The sequence below is a fragment of the Netta rufina genome (genome assembly GCF_964035555.1).
Source record: "Netta rufina genome assembly, chromosome: 8".
In the NCBI taxonomy this organism is placed as follows: Eukaryota; Metazoa; Chordata; class Aves; order Anseriformes; family Anatidae; genus Netta; species Netta rufina.
Genome location: NC_140131.1, coordinates 19,868,636 through 19,896,598, shown reverse-complemented (window position 1 = coordinate 19,896,598; position 27,963 = coordinate 19,868,636). Strand labels below are relative to the sequence as shown.

The window sequence follows — 27,963 nt, the reverse complement described above, 5'->3', positions numbered from 1 at the left end:
TTTCAGGCTGCAGATAAGGGTGGCCTTTGAGCCAAGATTGGCACCTGGGGGGTCACAGCTGGTATGGAAATGAGAAGTTGTTTTGTTTCAAATCAAAGCAATTTTAACCCATAATCCAGAGCACGGGTAGGAGGTGAAGCCACTTCAACACGAGGGATTTGTCTGCTCAGAGCACAAACCTAAAGGAGCTCAAGCTTGCGTGGTGTAATTTAACGGTGTTTAGCGTCGAGGCTGCCGTTCCTATAGCTACTGGAGGAAGCTTAGCAACCCCGGGCTCAGCTCCTGGGGCACCGAGTTAGGACCTAAGGCAGGGATGCGGCACCTTCACCCGTGCCTTAACCCTTCATACTGCTCAGTACTGGTGTTGCACTGAATGCAGAACCCATAAGGGGTGTTCCTGCCAGATACATGAGCATGTGAGGCTTCATTAGTACCAAATTAACCATTTTCCTTTAAAAATATAACAGGGAGAAGAAGCTGCCTCTGCCACCATTTGAGGGCTGCACCAGGGGTTATTGGGGTGGCACAAAGGTCTGGGCCATCAGCACCAGAAGGCAGGGGCAGCATGCCCAAAGGTGGGCAGGGGGAGGCCCACCTGCTCCCCACCACCTGTGGGTTCCTCCTGGACCCAGTCTGGACTTCACCAAAGCCAACAGGGCTGTGCTCATGTTGAGCTGGCCCCACATCCCTCTGGACAATTCTGCTTCTCTACCCTGCGCACAGCTGCAGGGCCTGTGCCAACAATGCTCCCTTTTCTTCTGTGTCCTCAGGTCCTCCCTCCACTTGGCTGACCAAGGCTGGCTTAGAAGGCTTTTCCCTGTCCCAGAAAAATGGGGACTGACAGTGAAAACCCAGTGCTGAGGAACGTGCTCCTCAGCTTCAACTTGCTACTGCTGGGCACCGTCCTCAAGCCTTTCGAGTGCCGGCTGGAGGTGACAACAGAGCCAGCCGAGCGGCCAGCCGTGGATGAGGAGGGTGGTCTTGCTAACTGCAGTCCACCCATCAAAGAGCAGCCCATGGTCTTCCACCACATCTACAACATCAACATCCCCCTGGACAGCTGCTGCTCCTCCATGCTCAAGCCTTCGGCCGAGGAGGTGAGTTCAGAAGACGACAGGCTGGCGGAGTACACGGAGCAGACCTCCGACAGCGAGAGCCAGGTCACCTTCACCCACAGGATTAACTTGCCCAAGCAGGCCTGCAAGTGCTCCACCTCCCTCCCGTCCCTGCAGGAGCTGCTGAGCAGGATTGAGATGCTGGAGAGGGAGGTCTCCATGCTCCGCGACCAATGCAACTCCAATTGCTGCCAAGAAAATGCAGCCACAGGTAGTAATGTGATCCTGTTAGCTCTTGCTGGGGGCTCAGGGCTCGAGCCGAAGGCAGGAGAAATGCAGAGATGGTGATGCCACTCGAAGTAGTGATGGAGGAAAACCTATGTTCATTCATGGCTGTGTTCTTAGGGAAAAGCCCAGCTTAGAGCCTCCAAGACAGGAAAGTCCCTGGGAGGATTCAGTAACTCAAGTCCCCAAGGCTCACTTGCTGTGAAAACCCCATGATCAAAAAGGTACCCACCGGGCAGAGCCAAAATCTCATTAAAAATAAAATTACATCTGCTGAGGGGTTAGAACACAGTTGGGTTCCCCAACTGTGTTCTCCCCACAATTCTGTTAAAGATCTGCTGCTGTTCATGGGGCAGGGAGGGGAGAAATATCTGCTGTTCTCCTCGGCTGTCCCCAGGCTGAAGGCAGCACTGCAGGAGCCAGCAATAAGCTTCTTCATCTTCTCTGCAGGGACAGTCAGTGCCTATGAAAATGTAAGCAAATAAATAAATAAATAAATAAATACAGAGAACAACTTCTATTGCCTTAAAAGACTCAAACAAAACCTATAACAAATGCACAAAACCATCAACAGGATACTTCATCTGAATAACAATGCATGCAATTGTTGAAGCTCTCTGAGAAACCCATCAGGGTTTCTTTGGTAAAGATGCAGCTCGGTCCCTCTGTAATATGAGATAATGAAATAATGAGATGGGTTATGAAAGATTTGGGCTAGAGGCTACCTTTCAGTAGTGCAGGTGCTAGCTCTCAAGTGGTTTCCTACATCTCAGGTAGCTTCATCAAAGGTGCTGTCTGGAAGGGCACCTGGTGCAGCTCAGTCCTGCTGGGGCGCTCCTGATGTGGCTCCCATCAACAGTGTGACTGGATGAAAGGGGATGGAAAACACCCATGCAGGCCACAGATGTGTGCACAGCAAGGGTTAAAACCAAGTGGAAAGCACAACGAGAAAAACCTGATTTAAAGGAATTCATTTAAAATACTGATGGGCGAATTTGGGTTGTTTGCAACATACATAGCCTGTCCCATTAAACATTTATCACTTGTTGGAGCCTCCACTCGGATTGCAGATGTGTACCGAGGTAAAACTGGAGTAATCTCATTCATTTTACCTGAGTCGCTTTCAATTCATTGCACTGCAAACGAGATCACGATCCCAACCCCGCAGCCTGAGGCGCTTCCCCACAGAAAGCTGCTGTCTTCCAGCAAACATACAAGCACTCTCTCTCTTTGATAACTCCACTGGTGGCTGGGCTCTGAAGAGAACCTGATCACCATTCCCGATGTGGGAAGTATTCTGCAAAGCCACCCAAACATGTCTGTCTGGCACAGCATACAACTAAGCCCTTCTACAGGAGTATCTGATGCCTACGCCATAGACAGAGCTGTAATAGATAAGATGAGAAATTCAGCTGAGGGGACAAAAAGTCTGGTGGTGTGTTTTCTGCATGGTGTAGAGGCTTCCTAAGGGCTGGAAGGGTTTCTCTTCTTCTGTGTTTTACACAGAAAAAGAAAGAAAAGCAGTCAAAATTAGCAGGGGAAAAATAAGTCAGAATGGTAAACCCAAAGCTGGAGCATCAGGTCCATGTCATGGGGGAACAGCGGGAAGCTCTGGCAAAGTCAGAGCTACTTATCCCTTATCCCCATGTGCCCATTCCCTCCCCAGAGCAAGTCTGCTGAGTGACAGGGGGACACTGCAAGTGGTGGCTCCATGTCTTCCCTACTTTCCCACAACCCCCACGTGCATTGAAGACAAGAGGAAATTGTCCCAAGTTGCACCAGGGGAAGTGTAGGTTGGATATTATGAAAAATTGTGTCATTGAAAGGGTTGTGAAGTCTTGGAACAGGCTGCTCATGGAAGTGGTTGAGTCACCATCCATGGAGGTCTTCAAAAAACATGTAGATATAGTGCTTGGTGGCATGGTTTGCTGGGAGACTTGGCAGTGCTGGGTTAAAGGTTGGACCAGATGATCTCTGAGGTCTTTTCCAACCTAAATGATCCTGTGATTCTCTATCTGAACCCGTGTGCAAAGCCAACAGCTCCATCCCAATCAGAGTCACCAGGGTAGGAGCAGACATGATGTCTTTGGGTACAGAGCTGCCTCTTGTAAGAGACCAGGACCTCTCAACTGTACGGTGAAACAGCAGGTGGAGAGGAGACAACAGACAACAGAGCCAGTTAAGTTATGGCAGGTGCAGAGGACTTGGACAGGAAAGGATTTTGTTTGTTTGTTTGTTGTGGTTTTGTTTTGTTTTGTTTTGTTTCCCCACTAAGAGGTCTGGGGAGCTAAAAAGAAAGCAAAGGAAGCTCTTGCACCTGACAGGGCTGATGGCACCCCATGGAGGCCAGAGCTCCAGAGGGGACACACCTGAAGCCTAACACAAGCCCCAGCATCGCCCATCCTGCAAATCATGCCTTCTCCAGCCCTAAAGCCACCAACTCCCCTGAGCCAGGGGAGCGCAGCTGTAGGGAGTACCATGCTCCCCCTGCTTGCACCCCGTCCCCGAGCCCCAGCGGCGGGGCTCTGACCGCCCACCCTGGGTCCTTTTGCAGGGCGCCTGGATTACACCCTGCCGTGCAGCGGCCATGGGAACTTCAGCCTGGAGTCGTGCCGCTGCGTCTGCAGCGAGGGCTGGGCTGGCAGCAACTGCTCGGAGCCCCGCTGCCCCCGGGGCTGCTCCAGCCGTGGCGTCTGCCTGGAGGGCCAGTGCGTCTGCGACAACGACTACGGCGGTGAGGACTGCTCCCAGCTCCGCTGCCCCGCCGGATGCGGTGCCCGCGGGCTCTGCGTGGATGGAGAGTGTGTCTGCGAGGAGGGCTTCGCTGGGGAGGACTGCTCCCAGCCCCGCTGCCCCCGTGACTGCTCGGGCAAGGGGTACTGCACCAACGGCACCTGTGTGTGCGTGGAGGGCTATGCTGGAGAGGACTGCGGGTGGTTGCGGTGTCCCAACGCCTGCAGTGGACGTGGCATCTGCCAGGATGGCATCTGTGTCTGCGAGGATGGTTATGGAGGGCAGGACTGCTCAGCAGGTAAGGGTGTGTGGGGTGACAGATCCTAATGTGTGAGGAAGGGCTTCGAGGTGTCCAGAGCCCCATAGGAGCACCACGAAGCTTGGGAGGAACCCATAGATGGTAGAGCACATCATGCAGGACTTGCTCAGGTCCAGCAGCTTGACTGCCTCCCTCCTGTCCCTGTGCCCAAAGATTCTATGCATAGCAGTTTGGGAGGTGAGTTAAAAGTCAGTGACTCATGTCCAAATGTTGGTGGTAAGCCCCTGTTACAACAGCAATCAGTGCAATCAGGTTCTCCTGGCCCTTTGGCTTGCAGTTGCAGGTGACACTACATACTCACAGCTGATCCCTGGCCAAGAGCCCAAACCCACATTCAGCCAAGAGGCCCACCCTCCCTTACCCATGGCCAGAGGATAAGCCACGTGTGTCCTGATGCTCTCCTTCCCTCTACCCTTCTCATCAGTGGCTCCTCCCGAAAACCTGCGCGTGACGGGGATTACCGACGGCTCCATCGAGCTGGCATGGGACAGCCCTGGAGCAGCCACCGAGTACGTCGTCTCCTACCAGCCGGCGGGGCCGGGGGGGACCCAGCTCCAGCAGCGCGTGCCTGGGGACTGGAGCACCATCACCATCACAGAGCTGGAGCCAGGCGTCGCCTACAACGTCAGCATCTACGCGGTCATCAGCGATGTCTTGAGCATCCCTGTTACCGCCAAGGTGACAACCAGTAAGTATCTGACTGCACTTGTCAGTCGGTGCCCAGATAACCAGGGGTGATGCTTGTCAGGTGGCTGAAGAAGACAGCGCTCGCCCGTGTAATGAGGAGCTTTCACAGCAGCCTGTCAGGGTTAATCCATCTCATAATTGCCATCTTCTAGGATGGCTTTCCTAACATAACACATTGCCTTGCCATGTTGTTGTGCAGCTTGCTCAAGCTGACTCACATTTTCCATGAAAACCTTCTAGCAGCAGAAAATTGAGCCTTCAAAAATATATATTGGGAGTATTTTTATCCATATATATATCTGTATGGGGATATAGGAGGCAGAGATGTGTCCACTATCCACAGGAAGTCTCAGTTTGAAAACCCAAATGGCTGAAAATCAAGGAAACATCCACTGTTTAGTTGACGCCCCCAGAGCCCCAAATACTTTACATATTTGTGATATATTGTAAAAGTCACAGGTTTTGCTCCCTATTCTGGATGGAGTCCCCATGACAAATCCCCACCATACAGGTGATAGCACAGCAAGAAGGGATGTTGCTGTCCATCACAAGATAACTAGTGCTGTCTGGGACCATAACACACAAGAAGGAAACAGGAATACTGTGAAAACTGTGACAGCAGCCTCCAGAAAGCATCCTTGGAAACATAAGACAGATAGAGAAGGGGAAAACAAGCTATCCAGATACCCCTTTTGCAACCCCATTGCTCAGTTCATTTGCATGGTGTCGTTAGTTGCAATGCATCAGGATGCTGCAAGGGAGGGCATCCCCTTCCTCTCCCTCCAGCCCATTCAGAGGGGAGACAAAGGGACAATGACTGCTAACAGGGACCAAGAGGGCCCCATTTCTATCATCCTGATAACAAAATAGCCTCAGGGAGGATGCCCTGGCCCTCACCACCTCCTGATCCCTTCCAGACCTGGCCACACCGCAGGGGCTGAAGTTCAAGACCATCACAGAGACAACGGCGGAGGTGCAGTGGGAGCCCTTCTCCTTTCCCTTTGATGGCTGGGAGATCAGCTTCATCCCCAAGGTACCACTACCCCCATCCCCGGCACAGCATCGCGGTTATACCCTAACCATATTGAGCCAGCAGGGCCAAATACCCTCCCCCCCCAAAAAAACAAACAAACAAACAACAACCTTGTTTTGCAGTTTTCATGCTTCCTGTCAGACAACCCCAAACATCTCAAACTCAAATTGATGGCTTGTGTTTCCCCATCAGTCTTCGTTATCAAGACACAAGTTCTCAAAGAAATTCCCCCCCCTCAAAAAAAAAAAAATATATAAGGACATCTTCCAGCTTTGCTGCTTCTTGCTGCCACCTCCTCTTTTTCCCTTCCATCTCCTTTGCCATGACCCTTCCCTCTATCTTTCTGCACCTTAAGCCACCCCATAAAGCCCAGACCTAACCAACCAGCCATTAGCTCTCAGACCTCCAGCTTCCTCAAGCCACATGCTCAGATAATTCCTGCCACGGCATTTTAATTGTGGTGATGAACAGGTAGAATTGGTGCCAGAAAAGATGAAAAGGATGAAAGTGTTGCCCTAAATATCACATATTTTCCATGTGCAGTAACAAAAATTGTACATCAAGTATTTCATCTATATTCATAATTTCTAGACCATTTAGCCATAAGTATAGCTTCAATTGTATATGGATCCTCTTTATAAGAGGCATTCAATCCTCAGCAGTAAAAGAAATGCTGATTAAGGGCTCAATTATGCCGTTTTCTCTTGTACAAAATCCTCGCTGGAGTCAGAGGCAGCTCTGGGCAGTTAGAGCACAGCAGAACTCGGCCCCAAAGTTTTAACAGCTCTTAACTGCAAAGCGTCATGAGACGCAGCACAAAACAGGGACCTGAGGGCTTGAAATAACTCATTCCCCACTTCCAAAAAGGGCTGGGAGCATCTTGGTGCAATTTTAGATACACAAATTGTGTTGGAAGGCAAAGTTTGGGTACCATGGTTACAAACCTAAGGGCACTGGGATGGAATACAAAAATTTCGTATTTTGGAATGAAATAAGGCTACGCCATGAAAAGGCCACCTGAGCCTAGTAATGAAAACCCAGCGTATCTTTGAAGCATTTCACCAATACACGTGAATTAATCTCAACAACATTCCCCTGGAACAGATAAATGGGTATAGACACATTTTAGGGTAAGGAATTTGTGGAATAGAAGTAACTTTCTCTCCCACAGTGACATCAGCAATATTTTTTTCTTAAGCCAGCCTAATGCAAACTAATGCAAACTCCCATTTGTCTCCCATTTCCCTTTTTGTTGTCTCTCATTTCCCTTTCATAAGCTTAAAACCAGTGAGAAAGTTTTCAGGAAACAAAGGGATAAAGTGCAAAAGGATGGATGTTCCTTGGGGCAGGTTTTCAGAGGAGGGAAGGGCTGCAGCTCACAGGGCTTTAATTTTAGCATCTGTCCATCAGGCATGTGGTCTTGCATTGTAAAGATGCGGTTTTGCTCCTGCTGCTGAAATCAGACTCTCTCAAGTCTCTACCAGTGGCTTTTCTCCCAAAACAAGGCAGAGGGTGCTGTGTCCCCGGCTGCCTGGGAGCCACGCTTGCTCAGGCAGACACAAAACCATTGCCGCACCCCAGTTAAAAGCAAAATCTAGTCCAAGAGGTGGCAACATGAATAAATAAATAAATATATTTATATAATAAAAAAGAACATCAGTAAAGCAGTGTTGTTGTAAATAACCCCTATGCTGTGGGCTTGCAAATCGAGGTCAATCTGCCTTTCCAAAAACAGGGTGTGAGGAGACTAATTTTGTCCTTGGTGGCCCCACAGGGGTGTGCACACCCTCCCCCTGAGCAAGCCACTCTCTGCACCCCCACATTGCTATTGGTCCCCAAAAACTGTCTCAGGTGGGGATTGCACATCTGCTGCTTGTACTGGGGGAAGAAATGGGAACTAAAACCAATGCAGAGATATCTGGGGTAATGAGACCAGCTCTGCATGGTGATCAGTGAAAAGCAGAAGTGATGACAGATTTAGAAAAGAAAATTAGGAAAGGTAAGATGGCAATTTATGGATAAAATGGAAGATTTCCTGTTTAATGAGAAAAATAGATTAATATGAATTGAGAGCTATGTGCAGAGATTTGTTTTGTGCATCATTGGTGAAGACAGCAGCAAGAAAAGATCCATTGTCCAAACACTGGCAGGGAAGGTGACATTTGCAGTTACTTAAAAGACTTGAGTTTTTCAGAGCACAAAACACAAAGTATAGCAAATTTAATCAATATACTTTAAAAGGACAGGGTGCCAAAATAAAGATGTTACGGTTTCATCCCTGTATGAAATGCTGAAAGATCCTGGCACCTGAATAACAGCCATGCAGGCAAAAGGAGTGCAGGGTTTGTTTTTTATTATCTTTTCTGTTCTGGGGAACAGCAGATATACAGATGGCAAAGTACAGAAAGGGGGGGAAGGGGCGGGGGGGGGCTGGGAGGAGGAAGAGAAAAAGGGGATGGGGAAGGAAGGATTTCTCAGCCTAAAATCTTGGGTGCTTCACACTTCGTGGGTGACTTCACCCCAGGCTCTACACCTCCATGGTGGGACATATCAGTGTGAGGGGTATAGGACTGGATGTGTGGAACCCGCCTGTATTCATCCTTAAAAAGCTTTGTGTGTGTGTGTGTGTGCTTTAACCCATTTCTCATTCTCGATGCTTTTTCTCACCCCGTCCCCTGGCAGAACAACGAGGGCGGTGTGATCGCCCAGCTCCCCAGCACCGTCACCACCTTCAACCAGACGGGGCTGAAGCCGGGTGAGGAGTACACCGTCACCGTGGTGGCCCTCAAGGACCAAGCCAGGAGCCCCCCTGCCTCCGACAGCGTCTCCACCCGTGAGTGAGCCCAGCCCCAGGCAGCATGCGGCCAAGGACTGCAGCATCCCATGTTTCATCCCCAAAATAAGGTCCCAGAAGCAAGAGCATCCCTGCAGCCCAACATGGATAAAGATAGTGATGCCTTCTGCAGGGATATTTTGTAATCTGAAAATACATGAGTTTGGGTTCCCACTTGGCTCAAAATGAGGGTTTTGACTGTCTCACCAAGTGGCCTCTCTAATGATATTTGAGGATATTTGGATCTAACGATATTTGGCAATGAGGGTATAGCCAACCAGCACCAGTAGCCACTCTGCCATACACTGTATCGGGGAGCTTGCAGCCCTCCTGTAGCAAAACCAGCTCAAAAAAAAAAAAAAAAAAAAAAAAAAAAAAACAGGGCCAAAAAGCTGTCCAAGCCAGATATTTGGGGCATCAGGCACACAAAATTGGTTTTCTTCAATCCAACATCCTGAATTTGGATGCCTAGCACAACCCAAGTGCCCAAGCTAGAAGTGCATCACAGCAATAGACTTTTTGACCCTCTCCCTTCAAATTGCTGAGAGCACAAAAAGAGTGGTGAGGTTAATGGGGTTGGGAGCCATGGCTCTGGTCAGCTTGTATTAATATAGTTGGAGAAACAGAATAATTCCTCTTCTCTGCTTATCTCACCTGAGCCACATTTTGGAGGCGGGACACCCCCAAGAACCGTCTCTGTAATTGCACTGCCTACTCATCTGTAGCAGATTAAAACTCCCACCTGCTTTCATGCTACTAAACACCCTCTACTCCCACCCATTCAGGCAAATTAGGCACTGGGGCAGGGAGCCAGAAACAGCTTGATGAAGAATAAGGTCTCCTCCGCGCCAAAGAGGACATGGCAATGGGCAGAGTGCAGGGAAAAGGTGCTTTCCAGGCCAGAGCTGCTGCAGCCCGCCTTGGCAGCCAGGCAAACCTCTACCTCTGTCCAAGCTGTTGCAAATGGAAACAGCATTTTGATAGCTCCCAGAGGATTGTAACAAGGTGCTGTTCTCTCCGGGCTGCTAAATTTGAGGTTTTGGGGAGGCAGAGGTGGTGTGGATTGAAGGGAGGGTTCCCTCACCAGCAGCAGCCCCTGGCTTGCTGAAAATCTGGGCTTTCTCAGCACAGTCCTGCTCTGCTTGACACGGCTTAACAGAGACATCTCCTGGTCGAGCCGAAACCTTTCCCATTCCCTAGGAAGGCAGGGGAAAGAAATAGAGAGGCTGGTACATCAAACTCAGTGGTTGACCTTAGTGAGGGGGAGCGCAGCTGGGCCAGTGGGCTCCTGGTTCTCTCCATGAAGGGGTCCTTACGCTGGCCTGCCTTCCTCTGCAGTGCTCCCACAGTGTTGCCCCCACCACCCTTGTTCTGCCTCAGCACCTTGTGCTGGGACCGAGCAGCACTCGATGTTCTCCAGCACCACTGCATCCTGCTCACCCCTGCCCATGCACATCTCCCCCAGCACTTTCCCACCCAGGGGTACAGGATTCAGCACACCTTTATTATGTAGTGACATTTCTGATACGTACAGTACCTTGGCCATATTCATATGCAGTACAGTCTGAACTATAAGATAGTTCAGCGTGCCTTTTTCCCCACCTTCTGGTCACAGCAGTGATCAAACAGGTTGCCAGTGCATTAGCAGTGCCACGGCACAGGAGCATCCATCCATGCAGCAGTTAGATGCTGATGGTCCCACAGGACTCAAAACATCCCTCACCTGGGCCCTGGGCCCTTGGATAAGCACTGGGGGGTCCAGGAGGAGAAAGAGCTTGATTCTCCACAAAAGAGATAAAAATGTCCAAAACAGTCTTAGTCTCTCTCCTGTATGAATGCTTTAGCTAAATCCCCTTTATGTGAGCGGGTTCGGTGGTGGACATCCACCATAGCCCCACTCCCAGCTGGTTACAAGGACCCACCAGTGGCATTTTCTTCTCTCCCCCCAGCACCGACACATTGACAGCTCCAGGAGCTGATCCCTCAGCTTAGCTACAAAGCGGGAGTTGGCACTGAAGCAGGAACATTTCTAGAGGCGTTCCTCAGCTCTTGATGGTTGGATCAGTCCTTGGCCCCATGTTATTTAACACACTGTCAACGCCTTTCAAAAGGCATAACAGACATAACATCATTGCTGATAAATTTTCTCAATGACAGAAGGGCTAGGAAAAGAGTAAATTGAGTGGAAGGAGATCATCGATAAGAGCAGTTTGAATGGCTTGAAGAGCCTGGCACAAAGGAAAACTATGTTTTTCAATGCTTTGCTGAGTCTGAGCAGTTATCTAGGAGCAAAGAAAATGGACCACAGCTAAATGTAGGAGGTTTTATCCCAGGCAATGCCTCCTGAAAAAAAGTCCAAGAGGAATTGTTGCCAACACCCAGCTTGAGAGAAGGGCAGAAGTTTCATTATATCTGTAATGGGCATTGACCAGAGAGCTACTGGGTCCTGCTCTAGTGTTCAAAGCTGAGGAGGAGATAAGGGGGAAGTGCAGAGTGTTTGAGAAAGAGCCAGGAGACTGGAATAAGGGACTGGGAACCCACCAGGACCAGGCTTCTGAGCACCTGGAGTTGGAGGGGTCAAGCCCCTCGCCCACATCACCTTTAATCCACGCCACTCCGAAGGTCAGGTTGAATTCCCATATCTGCTGCACTCCCTACCTCACCCTCCCCAAATAACCACCACCCCTTTCCCCCCAACCCTCCGCAGTCATCGACGGCCCGACGCAGATCCTGGTGCGGGATGTCTCCGACACGGTGGCCTTCGTGGAGTGGACGCCCCCGCGTGCCCGGGTGGACGCCATCCTGCTGAAGTACGGGCTGGCGGACGGGGAGGGCGGGAGGACCACCTTCCGCCTGCAGCCCCCCCTCAGCCAGTACTCCCTGCAGGCCCTACGCCCCGGTGCCCGCTACCACCTCGCCGTCAGTGCCCTCCGGGGTGCCAACGAGAGCCGGCCGGCCCTCGCCCAGTTCACCACAGGTAGCCGGAGGAGCTGGCCGGGGGATTGAGGCCAAAGCATATGGCGGGCATGTGGGTGGGTGGGTGGGGGGAGTGGGGGCAGTGCCAGCCCCCCCTGAAGGCTCACTGCACGCGTCCATGCTTTAGCAGCATGGATTTTTCTCCCCAGCATGAATGAGCTCAGGGTTTGGGCTGCTGCTTGGGAGGAAGCAGTGGGATGGTTAGGGTGCAGGTCCAAGAGAAGACACCTGGAGGAAGGTGTCTTGCATCCCATTACAGAACAAATGGAATCATAACATCATGGGGTCATCTAGGTTGGAAAAGACCTTCTAGATCACCAAGTCCAGCCATCAACCTGACCTACCGAATCCCATCACTAACCCATGTCCCTCAGTGCCACATCTTCATGTCTCTCAAATACCTCCAGGGATGGGGAATCCCTCACTTCCCCGGGCAGCACACTACCGTGCTTGACCCTCCCTGTGAAGAAATTTTCCCTAATGGCCAGTCTAACCTCCCCTGGCACAACTTGAGGCCGTTTCCTTATGTCCCATTGCTTGTCACCTGAGAAAAGAGACCAATCCCCTCCTTGTTGCAGCCTCCTGTCAGGGAGTTGCAGATAACGATGGGGACTCCCCTCAGCCTCCCATTCTCCAAACTAAACAACCCCCACAAACACAGCAATTTACTTCCCTAATACCACCCACAGATCAGTGTGCACCAGGGAGGTCTCAATTTAAGACAATGCTCCTGTACCCGCTCAGCATTGAGAGCCAAGGCATTGCCTGAAAAATTGGCAATCAAGCAGCTGGAAGCAGCCCAGTCAAAAACGTAGTTATCTTATTTTATATCGTATATGAATAGCCGAACTGGTCAGTAAAACCTTAATTAATGTTGAGCCTGCAGATAGCTAACAGGTTTAATTTACCATGCCATAAAGGAAGAGGTAGAGAGCATAAATCAGTGCTCTTTTATGGCATATAAATTACTTGTCATGTACATCACTGGTGGATACTAGGCTCCTATTACAATAACCGCAGTGTGTGAGTTGTGTGTGTATATATCTGTGTAGATATGTACTTAGGATGAGATGTTCTTTGCGATTGCTTCACTGAGTTGGCCTTCCTCGCTTTATTTCTAAATGACAGCATAAAAAAACCCTCCTGAGGCCAGACCCAGAGCAGGTGTTAATGCCCTGCTCACAGCAACACTCAGCAGCCACCAGACCCTGCCCTGCCCAAACCCATTGCTCGCAGGAGGGATTACTGTGCAAATCCAGGCACACAGCCTCGGCAGCACTAATAAACCACTTGGTCAGCCTGGACAGTGTCTGAGCACAAACAAGACTGCAAAGATGTTCGAGGTTTTCTAGGAGTTCAGGCCAATGTTTGGTGGCTTTATAGCTTTGGTCCCAGTGAACTCACGGATGGCACCCCCAGGTCTGTGCTGAGTAGGAGGTGACAGCAGATGCCCCCCAGCCAAGGGGACTTGCCACCTGGGTCCCCTCGCCATGGCTCCCAGAGCCTGGTGGTGAGACTGTGCCTCTCTCCCTTGTGTCACGCAGAGATTGATGCCCCCAAGAACTTGCGGGTGGGCTCACGGACACCCGCCAGCCTTGAGCTCGCCTGGGACAACAGCGAGGCGGAGGCACACAGCTACAGGGTGGTCTACAGCACCCTAGCTGGAGAGCACTACCACGAGGTCCTGGTGCCACGGGACACTGGCCCCACCACCCGGGCCACCCTCACAGGTATGCCCCCACCCACGCATCATACTCATCCTCCTCACAAGCAGTTAGGGCAAGGGAGAGCCCAGACCAGCACTACTGTGTGCTTGCCCTGGCCCTGGCACAGATTTGAGGCTGATTTGGGGTTTCTACTTACTGGAGAGAAGGTTTTCCTCAGGACAGAGCTCTATTTTCCTTCCACGGGTTGGGGTGCTGCTCAGCTAGGAGGACAGTGGTGAACCTCGGTGAAGCTGCCACAGGGTCCCAAACAGAGCTGACAAAAAGGAGAGTGAGAAATGGGAAGAGAAAGGTGTTTTAGATTGATCTAGAGAAAAATATTATTCCCCACACCCTTGCTGGGACACGGATACCCCATAATTGAGTTCTTTGCTTTTTTCCAAATCCGCACAAAGCAAACCCAAACCCAGGGATGCCATTTCTGAGCAAGTACCCCCAGAACTGCATGGTCCAGGCTAGCATGCAGGTGTCACTGTGCTCAGCAAACGCCACTACCTCCCACTGCCAGCCTCACCAGGGACATCCCAAACACCCTTTGCAAGAACACCATGAAGAACCATCCAAGACCTATTTTCCTTTCTCAGCTACAACTGGTTGTCTGCCAGATTTGCAGCTCTAGTGGCATTTTAGAGGGAAAAAATTGCTTCTATATTAAAAAAAAAAAATCATTCATTAAGCTTGACACTCATCTAGATCTTCAGTATAGCATGGCACCAGGTTCTTCCACATTATCTCAGGTTCAAACACCTCTGCCATTTGTGTCTACAGGAACAAGTACATTCAGTGGAAAAGTCAAATGCAAACATGCAGTCATGGCAGCACCAAGTCTAAGGGATGGGGGATCTGGTCCCGTGTTCTCTAGGTCATGGGCTGCCTTGCTAGATGAGATGGAGAGGAAGAGAGGACAACCACTGCAGCTGGCAGGAGAGCTGAAGACAGCCTCTCCGTAGCTTCACGTAGCTTCAAGCACGTGGCAGCCCCTTCCTCTAGGGTTTCCTTACCCCTGGTGCAGCCTGTTGAGGTGGATTTCCAGCTGCTGAGGACCTGGTGGGATCCACAGAATAAAAGCCTTCTTTTGTCCCCAGGAAAAGTGATGAGGAATGGTGCTGTGCAGAGCTTATCAAAAATTTTAAAACCCAGCAAGCCTTGATCTGCCCCATAAGTCTCTTTCCAGAGATGTGAATTGGCACAGCTGTCAGAAATATTGGTGATTTTTCCCTATCCAAAATTGCTGGGAGAGAAGAGGTAGGGCTGGAAGGCTTATGGCTTTCTCTAACCCAGTGGGAAAGATCAATACACCATTGGGAGGAGATAAATGTAGCTGCCAAATGCCAAGCAGGGGAGATAGACAGACCCAGGAGATGTCCCACAGAGATAAAGCAGCCACCAGCAACAGGTGTAGAGGAAATTATCTTGATTAGCTTGATTCCCGTTCCCTGCGAGAGAACCACAGGATACGTCCACCACAAGCAACATGCCTGAGTCGGCTCCCAGCTAGACTGTGCCTTTACTAATTAATGTGTGTTTCATTTACTCTGCATAATGTATTTCTTTTTGAGACACCAACCCTGTGACAATATTTGATGTTGAATCACTACAGAAACAAATACAGCTACTTTATCATTCCCATCTCAGCTCACTCCCTCTCTCTCACACACAGTTTCTGTCTTGATGCCAGCAATTACCGCAGACCTCAGTAACAGCTTTAATAAATTGGTTATTTCTGAGCTAGACTAATCCCATTTCCCTATCCAAAGGCATCTGGGGGCTTTTAAAAAATGCTCAGCTCTCCTACAACACCCGGAGGAGCTGCTGAGCTGTGGGACAGCTGGTCATCCTGGGGACAAACAGTAGGGCCCCCCAGTCCCCAGCCATGGGATGGAGGGCTCACACCCCAGGACCACCCATCCAGGTGCTGCTCTCATGCACCTTTGTGTCCTTTCCACCCACTGGCAGACCTGGTGCCGGGGACAGAGTATGGCATTGGGATTACGGCCGTGATGGATAGCCAGCAGAGCGTGCCAGCGACCATGAACGCCAGAACCGGTGAGTTTGGCCCCATTCAGCACAGCCTGATCCTATGCCCCACCACCACCAGCTCCCACATCCCCCATGGGACAACCCGTGCGTGGGGACAAGCATCTGCAACACCCAACCCACAGAGCTTGACAGCCCCCGGGACCTCCTGGTGACGGCCTCCACGGAGACATCCATCTCACTGGCCTGGACCAAAGCCATGGGTCCCATCGACCACTACCGAGTCACCTTCACCCCTGCCTCAGGGATGGCCTCCGAAGTGACAGTGTCCCCAGAAAAGTCACAGCTCACCCTCTCGGAGCTGGAGCCCGGGACAGAGTACACGATCACCATCATCGCTGAGAGGGGACGTCAGCAGAGCCTGGAGGCCACCGTGGATGCTTTCACAGGTAAAGAAAAAGAAGCAGAGCAAAGGCCAAGCACAGGGCTGGCCTTGCTACCAGCCTACACATCCCTGGCACCAAAACGCATGAGATGGCGACAGGGATGAGAGTTGGAGGCAATCCATCCACGTGAGAGCATGTCCATGGACCTGAGAAGGGTGATGGCCCTGCCAGTGCAGGGGTCCTGTCCCCCCAGATGCTGGCACTGACCATGCTTGCTTGGCTGGAGGCTCCCATAACAAGAATGTGGGGTTGGGGGAACTGCCGGCCCCTGCTGTCCTCTGTGGTCAGAGTGGCCCGTGTGTCCATAAGGAGGAGAAAACAGGCCTTGAGGAGCCTCAAAAACACCTCTAGGAGGAAAAAAAAAAAAAAAAAAAAAAAATTGAGAAGCCCAGACAGCTTACAGCAGGTATAGCAGGATGGCTCCACCACTCATCACACAGAGCTGGGATGGAGCATGTTTGCAGGCAGAGCTGAGCAAAACATAATTTCCTCCTCCCAGTTCTGCCTCTGGAACCCAGTTTCAGCCCACCAGATCACCCAGACCCAGGGCTTTGCCACCTCTGCCTGCTATCTGCCAGGCGAGCACTGGTGCACAGCACTAGGTACAACCTGGAGGATGGGAACTGCAGACAGCGTGGGCTGACCCTCCCCTCTCCGGTTTGCAGGGGTCCGGCCCATCACGCAGCTGCACTTCTCCCAGCTGACATCCTCCAGCGTGAACATCACGTGGAGTGACCCGTCCCCACCAGCAGACCACCTGGTCCTCACCTACAGCCCCCGGGATGAGGAGGCGGCGCAGCGGCTGGTGCTCGATGGCACCCTCAAGCACGCCAGCCTGACAGGCTTGCGGCCGTCCACCGAGTACCTGGTGTCGCTGGTGGCCGTCCATGGCGCGGTCAGCTCCGAGCCCGTCGTGGGCTCCATCACGACAGGTACCCGCTGGGCACAGGACCCCCCCGGGAGGGAGGGCGAGGGGACGGGGAGCGGACCTGCCTCCCACAGCTTTGCTTTCTGCTCCATCTCACCAGGGATGGATGCACCGAAGGACCTTAGGGTGGGCAACATCACCCAGGACTCCATGATCGTCTACTGGAGCCCTCCTGTCGCTGCTTTTGACCACTACAGAATATCCTACCGTGCCAATGAAGGTAATGGGTGGGACATCGTGGAGGTTCCCTCTTGGCAGTGCTGTACCCCAGGGTGCATGTGGCCCTGGACCTAAGCTAAGGAGAGGGCTTTAAGAGTGTCCAAATAGCTGCAGCCCATTTTGCTTTTCCTTTTCTTTTGGAGAAGGTGGTACAAAAGCAGCTGCTGTGGATGGGGAGCAGGGGCAGAGGCCAGCCCCATACCACTGCATGACCCCAGCCACAACCAGCACAGCTCTCCAGATCCCACCTCCTCCACCTGCCTCCCCCAGATCACCTCCAACCCCTGAGCCCCAGTTTTTGTCTATGATGCTGAAAAGGTCAAGCCAGCACAGGGGCATCCACCTGCAGGCCCAGAACCCAGTTGCCCCCAGTGTCAGCCCCAGAGGGGGTTTGTGGCATTGCCCTCTCCTCCCCACGGGACACAGGGACCAGCCGTGACACCAATGCTCTTGGCTCTGCCCCTGCAGGGAGGACAGACAGCGCTGCCATCGCTAGTGATGCCACCGAGTACAGCCTCCACCGCCTGCAGCCCGCCACCAAGTACGAGATTGGGGTGAAAAGCGTGCGGGGCCGAGAGGAAAGTGAAGTGGCCTCCATCACCACGTACACAGGTGGGACAGGGCTCCTAGGGGACAGGCAGTGATCAAACTGTGCCAGCTCTGGCCCCTGCTTGTGCTGGCAATCAGACAGGTGAGAGTGGGGTGAACCTAATGGTTCTCACTCATGATGAGTGGGGCTCACAAGGGCCCACTGCGGACTTTCAAAGTATGTCTAAGGAAACTTTTTCCCATATATACATGGGTTGTCATGGAAGGAGTAATAAATCTGTGTACCAGGCCAGAGAAGTGATGTTGGACACCCATAAGAACCTTTCCTAAAGGAAGTACAGGCTTCCAGAAATAATCCCTGGGGAAAGATGTGTCAAAGCCCTAATACAAACAACATCTATTGCAAGAATAAAACACTCTGCTATCCACAGACTCCTCAAAACCTAAAACAAAACAAAACAAAAAACCTAACTTCCCATACCATACATCAAGAAAACAGTGGAAGACAAGGCCAAGCAGCAAAGCAGTGCAAGCTTTGCTCTCCAGCTAGGGCAGCAATAATTCTTCTACAGGCATGCATATGTGCCTGGGCATCGAGGCAGGCCCACAAGAAGCCCTTCCAGTTTGCAGTCCAGTCTCTTCATGCACCTGACTGTCCAAATCCATTCCCTCTGCAGCCATGGATGCCCCCTTGGGTGTCACGGCCACCAATATCACCCCCACGGAGGCACTGCTGCAGTGGAACCCGCCGCTGATGGACGTGGAGAGCTACGTCCTTGTCCTCACCCGCCACGCAGGTGCGATTAGACCCCGCAACCCTCTGCTGCAAGCTTTGCTGGGGCTCCATTTCAGCTCACCTCCACTTCTCCCCCACCCTAATGCTGGGAGCTTGGTGGTCGTCCCCCACAGGAAGGAGTCCCTCCTTTGGGAACACAGCTGCTGGTGGGTGGTGGGACTTTCCCCATCCCCGGGCACCAGCTCATCCTGCAGGGGTCCTATGTATCTCCACTGCCCACCACCCAGCCCCATTGCATGGCAGTCCACATGGGGACTGGGATTCTCCCACTTCACTAACTGGCCTGCTGGCAGCCCAGGGGCAAGCAAGTCCCCACACATCTCCCATCCCACACAAACCCAACATATGGCAAGCCCATGAGTCCTGCTATAGAAGGGAAAGAAAGCAGCAGGCAAATATATGCACTGTGGCAAAATAAGACCATCCTTCAGACTGAGTACCACCCCTGCTGCTCAGCTCCTGAACATGGTATTTCAGCAATATAAGTTTTTTTGACCATGAGGTCATGCTCACAGCTGTATTTCAGAGGAGCTCCTATCCTAACTCACCTCTTCTGGCTTACAGTTGCAGGAGAAACAATTCTTGTGGATGGGACCAACCAGGAGTACCAGCTGACCAACCTTCTGCCCAGGACCACCTACACGGTCGTTATGTATGCCACCAACGGGCCCCTCACCAGCCAGACCATCAGCACCAACTTCACAACTCGTACGTACAGACATGTGCCCTGTTGTATGCCCCCAGCCATTCGCCCACTGCAGGAAAAGAGGCCAAAAAGTCTGAGCCTAAACTCTCATTACAAATAATGTAGCCATGTGCCAAAAGGACACCCAAGGGCTGGTGTGGACACAACACAAGAACAGGAATTTCACCACTGGAAACATTAATCTTCAGTTTCACTCTTTCAACATCCATCCACCTCTTTCTTTGATTTCCCCTGGATGTAGTTTCCTGAGAAGACCCTTGACTTGGTCTCCTTCTTTCCCAAGGCCATAGTCTCCAACCTTTTTAGTTTCCAAGGAGCTTGATAGACCCAGTATCGCATGCATTTCAGAGACACTCCACTTCAGAGAGCATGCAGAGGGCTTTTAGAGGTTTGCAGAGCTCTGCAGGGGATGGGTGATCAGGGCTGGAAACTGAGGGCAAGGATGGACTTTGGGCTGTAGCACGGGGTTGGGGGGGGGTCGAATCCCAACCCACTGGGATGGGGAGCAGGTTTGAGCAGGCTGGGAGGGGGGGAAGTGTGTGAGGACCTGTACTTCCCTGCGTGCCCATCCACCCTTGCAGTTTTGGATCCTCCGAGCAACTTGACTGCAAGCGAAGTCACTCGGCGGAGTGCCCTCCTCTCCTGGTTGCCTCCCGTGGGAGAGATCGAGAACTACATCATGACTTACAGATCGACCGACGGCAGCCGCAAGGTGAGTCCTCCCAGAGAGAGGGGCTCTGTAAGGCGGGGGACACTGAGATCACGGAGAAGCGAGCAGGGGAAACCCAACAAAGCAAAAAAAAGACGCTCTCCAGGCCAGGGAGACCAGAAGGGCATACTATGCTCTTCAGGAGCAAAACTTACTTTAGATAAACTATCAGAGAAAGCTGAAAATGATTGCCTAGGGCAAAGTCTCTGCACACACAGGCAAGTCTGGACAAAGAGGGTATAGCTGGGAAGTCTGAAGGAACAGACAAAATTCACAGCTTGTGAAAGACAATTGTGAAGCAAGATGAGGCAGGAAAAAAATATCCAGCAAACAGAGATGTTAACAAAGTGGTTTGCCCTTCTTGCAAAGATTAAGATAGGTACAGACAGCTAATTAATCCCGCAATACAATATATTTGATTACTTAATGAGTGTGTCCATACCTGTCTGCCTGGAGGAACTGCTACAAACACTAGCAGAAGTGTGTCACTGCAAATTATCTTACTTCCTTTGCCAGCACGACTGGCTTGCAGCAGCCAAAGGGCAACAGCTTTGCAGAAGGGGTTCAATACAACGCTGTGTGGCATTGGCTGATGACCAGAAAAATTAACCTGACAACATCTGATGGAGCCAAAACTGTCTGGTATCCAAGCTTGGCCAGCTCTGCTCCTTACAGTGCTTGGGCAATCAGTCATGTCCAGTATTGAGGATGTGCAGGTCCCAGCACTGCTGGTAAATAGAGCACACAGAATGCAAGCATTTAAACCTCCTGCATCTGAACCAGCTAGCTTTGTCTTACCTGCACCATCCCAAAGGTGATCCACTGGCCTCCTGCTGACTTAGTCCAGGGGTCATAAGCAGCCATGCAGCATCCTCAGCCAGGCACCAAGGGCTGCAGCTTCCCTTCCCTCCTCGCTTGCTCTTTAGGCTCCCCATCGTTTTTCTCATCTGTTGCTCTTGGTGTCTACCTCCTTCTGGGACCCATGTACAGGAGCTGATTGTGGATGCCGAGGACACGTGGATCCGCCTGGAGGGGCTTTCTGAGACCACAGAGTACACCGTGCGCCTGCAAGCTGCCCAAAACGCCATGCGGAGTGGCTTCATCTCCACTACCTTCACCACAGGTGAGGCTCACACCACTCATCACCCTTATGGGCTGTTCCTCCTCAAGCAGCATTTCACCAGATCCACAGGTGTACTCGTTTCCATGACCCATGGTGCTGCCAGGCACCCACTCTCCCATTTCCACCAGGCCCTTTGCCTTGCCCTTGCCTCTCCTCAAAGAGGTAACTAGAGGGAAAAACATTAAAGTTGACAAAATGTGCCACCACAGTCTTATAGTGAGCTGGGAGAGACCTGGTTCATCTCCCCACACTGTAGACATGGTCTGACCTGGTGTGAATATCAAGGAGGCGCATCTCTACCACCTCTAGTGGAGGCAGAGCCTGTATGCCTTCAGGACTGTGATCCCACCGATTTTGTCTGGTTGCATTATTCCTCCCCCATCTAATTAGAGAGAAGTCACGATCTGCTAAGGCAAGGGGAATGGTTTCCTTTCTAAATCAAGTGATAGGTACTCACAGCCACCACAGTGCTCACACGTGCAAGAACAAAGCTTGGATGAAAATGTCACTGTTGCCCCCACCCTCTGCAACCATTCACATTAGAACCATGCACTTAATGGCCAGAGTGCATTTTGTTCAGGGCTGAATACAATTGCATTTCTGCTGGGCTTCAAAAGCACTGAGCAGCCAGAGGATGATGCCCATGCCCCTACACCAAAATTCCCCCCATCTGTGCTGCCAGTTCGATTAAGAGAGTTTTCTTTGAATCTGCTGTGAATACACTTCCCCATCCTCGTTACATGCAAAGGTCCCCTCACCTGCTTTCAAGAGATAATAGAAACTATTTACGTCAACAAAAAAAAGACAAGACTCTTTTCTATGGATGAGGCTCTCCTGTTTTTCTCATCTCTTATGTGGGCGCATAAAGCCAGTGCAATTCAGGCAGGCGACGGAAAAATGTCTGTAATCTTCGAGGCTGCTCTGGAGTCAGGGACAGAACCTCTTAGGGATGGCTTCTTAGCAAAGAGAAATCAGCAGAAACCCACTCACATCAGGCAATGAGAGCACTGCTTCCATTAAACAAAAATTTGGGACCTTGTTGGCATTAGAGACATTATTGCCAGCTAATGCAGCATCTGAAGAGAGGTTTAATTCGCCTTAAGGTAGGCGTTAGCAGGAAACCAATTTCTCCCTATCTACCCCATAGAAAAGGAGGAGTTGTGTTTGAGGAGAAAAAGAAAATGAAAGGGAAAAAAAAAAAAAAAGGCTTAATTTAAAATGTTTTGCTTCCTTATGCTCACAGTACACATCCCAGGTTTCCTCCATTCCCCCTGACATATTAATAGCTCTGCCGCTTTGTTTCATGTTTGCATAAGGTTCTTGGGGAGTTGTATACAGATGGGACAAAAGGAAGAAACAGATACAATATTTATAATTTATAGTGGTTTGAAATGCCTTTCAAGGTCTGCTTGGCTCTTAAAGATATGAATATAAATTAAGAAACAAGTAATCTCCACAGAGCTCAGGGGAGCCTAGAGTGGATGTCTTTGAAGCAGTTTTCATTGCTGAATGCTACAAAATGTGAACGCTGTCTCACCAGACCTTGTGCTACAAACCGCAGAGGCAGGAAAAAAATAGGGGATCTCCAATATTTGGAAAAAACGACCGCCTCTGGGTCTTCAGGGCACAGGGGTTTGGGAAGTAACAGATGTTCTGAACCCTTGTCCTGGTGTCACGCAGTCAGGATGGGTGCACGCAGCACATCCCTCACGCCCTCTTGAGGTCTCCTCTCGAGAGGCTCTTGAAAGCCAACATCCACGTTGCCTACTCTGTACCCTGTCATCTGGACAATGGAAGAAAAAAAAAAAAAAAAAAGATGCAGGTCCCCTTTTCACAGTAAATGAGAAAGAAAATGAACACAGAGCTGACCTCCTATTGCTGCCGAGATCTCACAGTTGAGACTCCCTTAAGCTCTGTCCCCCAAATGAGATATGTCTTCAACGGAAGACACCTGGAACACGGCCACAGGGCTCATGCTGTCAATCTCCAGCATCTCACGTGAATGAATTCCTACTCAATTTTGAAGCGACTATCAGCCCAGTGCAAGTCTGACATCATTTACAAGGACATCGATCAGGAGCATTCCCCTGGAGTCAGTAAAATCATAAAAACTTATTTAGAGTTGGCAATCCTAAGAGGAAAACAGGTTTTGGTATTTTCACAGCTGTCCAAATACGCCAGTGACAGCTTAAACCCCAGGGTTTCAGACACAGTGCAGAAAGATGGGCCAAGAAGTGAGCCTCATCACTCACCATGATGTTACCGCACACCTTTCCAATACAGGATGTGCAGGAGATTAATTAATACGTGCAGAGATTATTCCATTACATTCTCCCATGCTGATGGATGTAAAGTGGCCACCGCCTCGCAGAATAACATGGGACTTGGCAGAAGCCAAGTTAGACCCTTCCTGAATTGTAACCAGCAGGACCCAAGACATGCAGAAAGGTTGTTCCCCTGCCTGATTTATATATTTTTTTAAATTTTACAGGTGGCCGCATCTTTGCCAACCCTCAGGACTGCGCCCAGCACCTGATGAACGGAGACACGCTGAGTGGCGTCTACACCATCTCCATCAACGGGGACCTCGGCCAGCGGGTGCAGGTGTACTGCGACATGACCACGGACGGGGGTGGCTGGATTGTGAGTAGCGAGTGCACCAAGGGCAGGCTTTGATGTTTTCCTTCTCCCTCAGATGTTGATTGCTTGAATAGTGTCTTTTCTGGGAACACAGGCTGTTCCTAGAGGAACAAGAAGCTGCTGTGGCCCTATACTGCCTGCATCATGACAAAACCCTAGCTGCTCCCCCAGCTCTCCTAACGGGCAGCACCTCCAGCAGCACAGCAGCCCCAGCATCACCCCAGAGACTGCAGCTCAATGGGAACAGTGACAGAACCACTCCCTGCAGCCCCCGTACACGCTGTCCCCATCGCAAAGGAGCCAAGCCCCATCCTGCCAGCAAAGCCGAGCACCACGCCGCGCAGGAACAAGAGCAGGCTTAATATTGCTCGCTTCGTTTCACACGCCATGGGGAATGGCCCACGCTCCAGTAATAATAGTTACACTTGGAGAAATGCCCCTTGATTTATTTGACACATTTGCAGTGCTTTTAGAGAACAAAATCTGTGAGTGAAGCTGAGCTGATTTATTGTTTTAGAAATGAAATTAATGTCTAGGAGCTTTCATAAGGAATGATTCACACAGCCTGCAATATGATGGTGTCAGGCATCACCCAGATTGGGTCTGCACAGGAGCATTTCAGATGCAAATGCCTGTTTTGCTGTTGAACTGCACAATCACTGCTTGTCTTGACTTAGATGGACTGGCAACCTAGGTAAACAATGCTCTGGCACTTTGATGTTATTCGTGTCAAACACTCGCTCACATGTATTACCCAAAACCCCCCTAGATGTACAGTCAAAACAAGGCCAAAAAAAAAAAAAAAAAAAAAAAGTGCTTCCTCAAACGCTGAGTTCTTGCAGTGGTTTTGTGTTTGTTTTTTTTAGCTGGGAAATTTCACTCTGCTTCAGAGTATCCCCTTGGGTATCACAGAGGAGCCGGCCAAACAGAAATCACGTGCTAGAAAGCCAGAGAAACTGTGCCGTGGGTACAGCAGGGAGTTTGAAGCTGAATCTTCCCTCCTAGGCCCATTATGGCATTAATATGCCATAATCTTCTAGCTTGTCTTTAGCTTACCTGTCTGCACCCGAATTGACCGCATGGCTGAAATTAACAGTCCCCAGCTGGGCATTGCAGTTTTCTCTCCTGAAAGGCTCTGTGAAAGGGCAGAGCACGCCCCAGGCTGTGTGTATCCCAAAGCCCAGCTAGCTCGTCCCACTTCTCACCAGGCTTTCCTCCGGCTTTTCCCTGCTGCAGGTTTTCCAGAGGCGGCAGAACGGACTGACCGATTTCTTCCGGAAATGGGCAGATTACCGCATCGGCTTCGGCAACCTGGAGGACGAGTTTTGGCTGGGTAAGACCTTCATCGAAGTGCCAGGTTTGAGCTCACTGTGTTGGCACAATTTCCTCCCCAGCCCCAGCTGTCTCTTCTCACCACTCCCCTGCACTCCCCAGACCCTTTTCCTTCCCTTGTTTGTTCCCTGATGCTGTGTCGGGAAGGCACACATGGGCATGGGACCAAAAAGCACGCTGTGAAGGTGCCCTGGGTGCTCCATGTGGCAGCTGAGGAGGGGTCATGATGGGGCTCTTCAAGAGCCAGCATTTTCCCTTGTTGAGAGGTTGTGATGGAGGACCACATCTCAAAGATCTCTCCCAGCCTTAGCCAGTGAGTTACCCAAAGTAGGAAAGGGGGGAATAGGAGATCTGACCCAGCTCTGAAATGGAGCATTCTCTCCCAAGATCTGAACACAAGCCGGCCCTCCAGCATAGCCACGCTCTGTCTCATGCCTCAGCTGAAGCCCAAGGTGGGTGGGCAACACCAGCAGCACCAGGGCTCCCCCCAGCTTCAGCAGCATGCAGAGAGCTGAGACTTGAGCCCACCTCCCATAGCCACAGGGAGCTGAAGCTTGAGTGGGGACAGAGCTCAGCCCCTACCAGTGCCTCAAGAGAGAAAGGCTTAACCAGAAGTTGCTCTCTGGCTCCTCTCCTTGCTCTCACTTCCCAGAAGCAGTTTATTTGCCTGGAGCTTTTTTGTTTGCTCTCAGAGCAGACCCAGGTGCCACATCTCACCAACATCTCGCTGCATGTCTCTCCAGGCCTGGACAACATACACAAGATCACATCCCAGGGGCGCTATGAGCTGCGAATAGACATGAGGGATGGTCAGGATGCGGCGTACGCCTACTACGACAAGTTCTCCATCGGCGACTCCAGGAGCCTCTACAAGCTCCGAATAGGAGACTACAATGGCACTTCTGGTACAGCCCCTCCCGTGGAGTAGGGAAATCCTGCCACCAGTGGCTCTGCAGCTGTAAAGGGAATCCCAACATCAGAGCTTGCTCTTCTGGAGCAGCAAGATGCAAACCCATAGTCCTTCCTGCCTTCCCGCAGTTCATCACGTAAACCAGGCTGATAAATCACACTAAGGACATAGGGAATTTTCCATCGGGGATCAGATAGTAAATATCAGAGCCATTGCTGTTCAGATTATCAGGTCAATTGTCAGAGGTATCCCCTCACTCAACAGCCTCCTCAGCTCACTAGTGATGCTGTGCCACAGGGTGTGTTTCTCACCCTCCCCTACAGCCATGGAAAAATCTGAAATCCTCTGCATGGGTTTGTCCCACACAGACCAGACCATAGCCAGTTTTGCAAGGACACTCATGCCTGTTTGCTCAGTTGACACAGCAGCTTTGCCCACCAGAAAATGGTGGGTGAAGGGAGGAGAACATGGGGTCTCTTCCCTGAGAAGAGGAGTAGAGGTACAGCTACAGCCCCTCTGGCTGGGATAGAAGTGTCCAGTGACTGCAAGCCTCCATGAGCCCACCTGTGTGGGTCAACCTCGCTTAAAGCTCTTCCCACAGCTTGGGAAGAAAAATAGCCCTGGATTTAATAGCCCTCTGGGCTTCCAGCTCTGCAGCTGCACTCATGCAGTGCTCTTCTCTCCCCCAAAAGGAGCTGCTCTCCCCATAGCAAGGAGGTGGCTTGGGCAGAAAAAGACATCACATGCCTTCCAAAACACCCGTTACCCAGAGGAAAAAAGATAAGCCAAACATCTTGGTTCAAGAGACAAATGCTTGGTCTCCTCTGGGAGAAGATCCCCTTGTATAACTGGAGGGAAGGAGGATGACAAAGTCCTGCAGTTATACAGCAGATGCAGGCTGCAAGAAATCAGGGGGGTTCATTCATTTCTGAAGTACCGAAAGTACCAAAAGATCCAGACTCAGATTACTACCAAATTACCTACCAAATCCAAATAGGCTCTAGGATTTGCTATGGTCTGCACTGATCCCAACTCAACAGCAGAGGCCCTCAGATGAACCAACTGTGGGCAGTTCCAGTAAACGTCATTCCCACACCACCCCGCCAGCCTTCAGCTGTTGGAGCTGGTGACCGATAGGCTGACACACATACTAGAACACCCCAATTTCCTTGTGAAAGACCAGATGGCTTGGGCATTGAGGTATGCAAGCCAAGAGCAAGCATGTTTGTCCATCGCCCTTAACAGCATCTCTTTCCGCAGGGGACTCCCTCACCTACCATCAGGGCCGCCCCTTCTCCACCAAGGACAGAGACAATGACGTGGCTGTGACCAACTGTGCCATGTCCTACAAGGGGGCCTGGTGGTACAAGAACTGCCATCGGACCAACCTCAATGGCAAGTACGGAGAGGCCCGGCACAGCCAGGTAAGGGCCGAGCTGGGCTGTGAACCCTCAGCATCACTCCTTGTGGTGGGACCCAGCCCAGCAGCAGGCTGGGGCTGGGGCCCTGTGGCCGGTTCATGGGGTGAAGATCACAGCTGGGGTGACTCTGTAGCAGCCAGAACAAGCGAAGCCTCCTTTGAGCTACTGGGGCTTCATGCCTCGCTTTGGCTGCCTTGGTTATTTACCATAGCAGGCTGTTAAGTTACACTAAAAAATGCATACATCAAACCTGATCAGGAACCTTTGAGCTGTGGGAGAAAAAAACAAGCAAAGCCACAGCAGCTGAAGAGCTTCTCGTTCCCACTGCAGCAGGTTCTTCCTTCTGGCTTCTCTAGGCAGTCAAGCTTGTTTCCTTCCTCTTCCACTCTAGTTTCACGTACGGGTCTTTCTTTACCCTGAACCTCTATTTTCCTCCTGCCAGGGAATTAACTGGTACCATTGGAAAGGCCACGAGTTCTCCATCCCCTTCGTGGAAATGAAGATGCGACCTTACAACCACCGTAACATCTCTGGGAGGAAGCGACGGTCCCTACAGCTCTGA

General features: G+C 51.1%; 1 protein-coding gene across 2 annotated transcripts; it reads left to right on the top strand.

Moving 5' to 3' along the window:
* Window positions 1-830: 830 nt before the first annotated feature.
* On the top strand, window positions 831-27,963 carry TNR (tenascin R; the record flags this gene model as incomplete). Of its 2 annotated transcripts, none has more annotated exons than XM_084291534.1 (21): window positions 831-1,326; window positions 3,895-4,371; window positions 4,817-5,080; window positions 5,997-6,112; window positions 8,795-8,945; window positions 11,653-11,922; window positions 13,466-13,651; window positions 15,602-15,691; window positions 15,808-16,071; window positions 16,734-17,000; window positions 17,097-17,216; window positions 17,684-17,827; window positions 18,442-18,561; window positions 19,131-19,268; window positions 19,848-19,978; window positions 20,966-21,098; window positions 23,590-23,741; window positions 24,975-25,071; window positions 25,814-25,975; window positions 27,241-27,404; window positions 27,844-27,963. In XM_084291534.1, the coding sequence occupies 21 exons, from the start codon at window positions 831-833 to the stop codon at window positions 27,961-27,963; spliced, it is 4,062 nt and encodes a 1,353-aa protein (XP_084147660.1). The 2 variants fall into 2 exon arrangements, with proteins under 2 accessions (XP_084147660.1, XP_084147659.1); XM_084291533.1 differs by having other exon boundaries at window positions 19,125-19,268.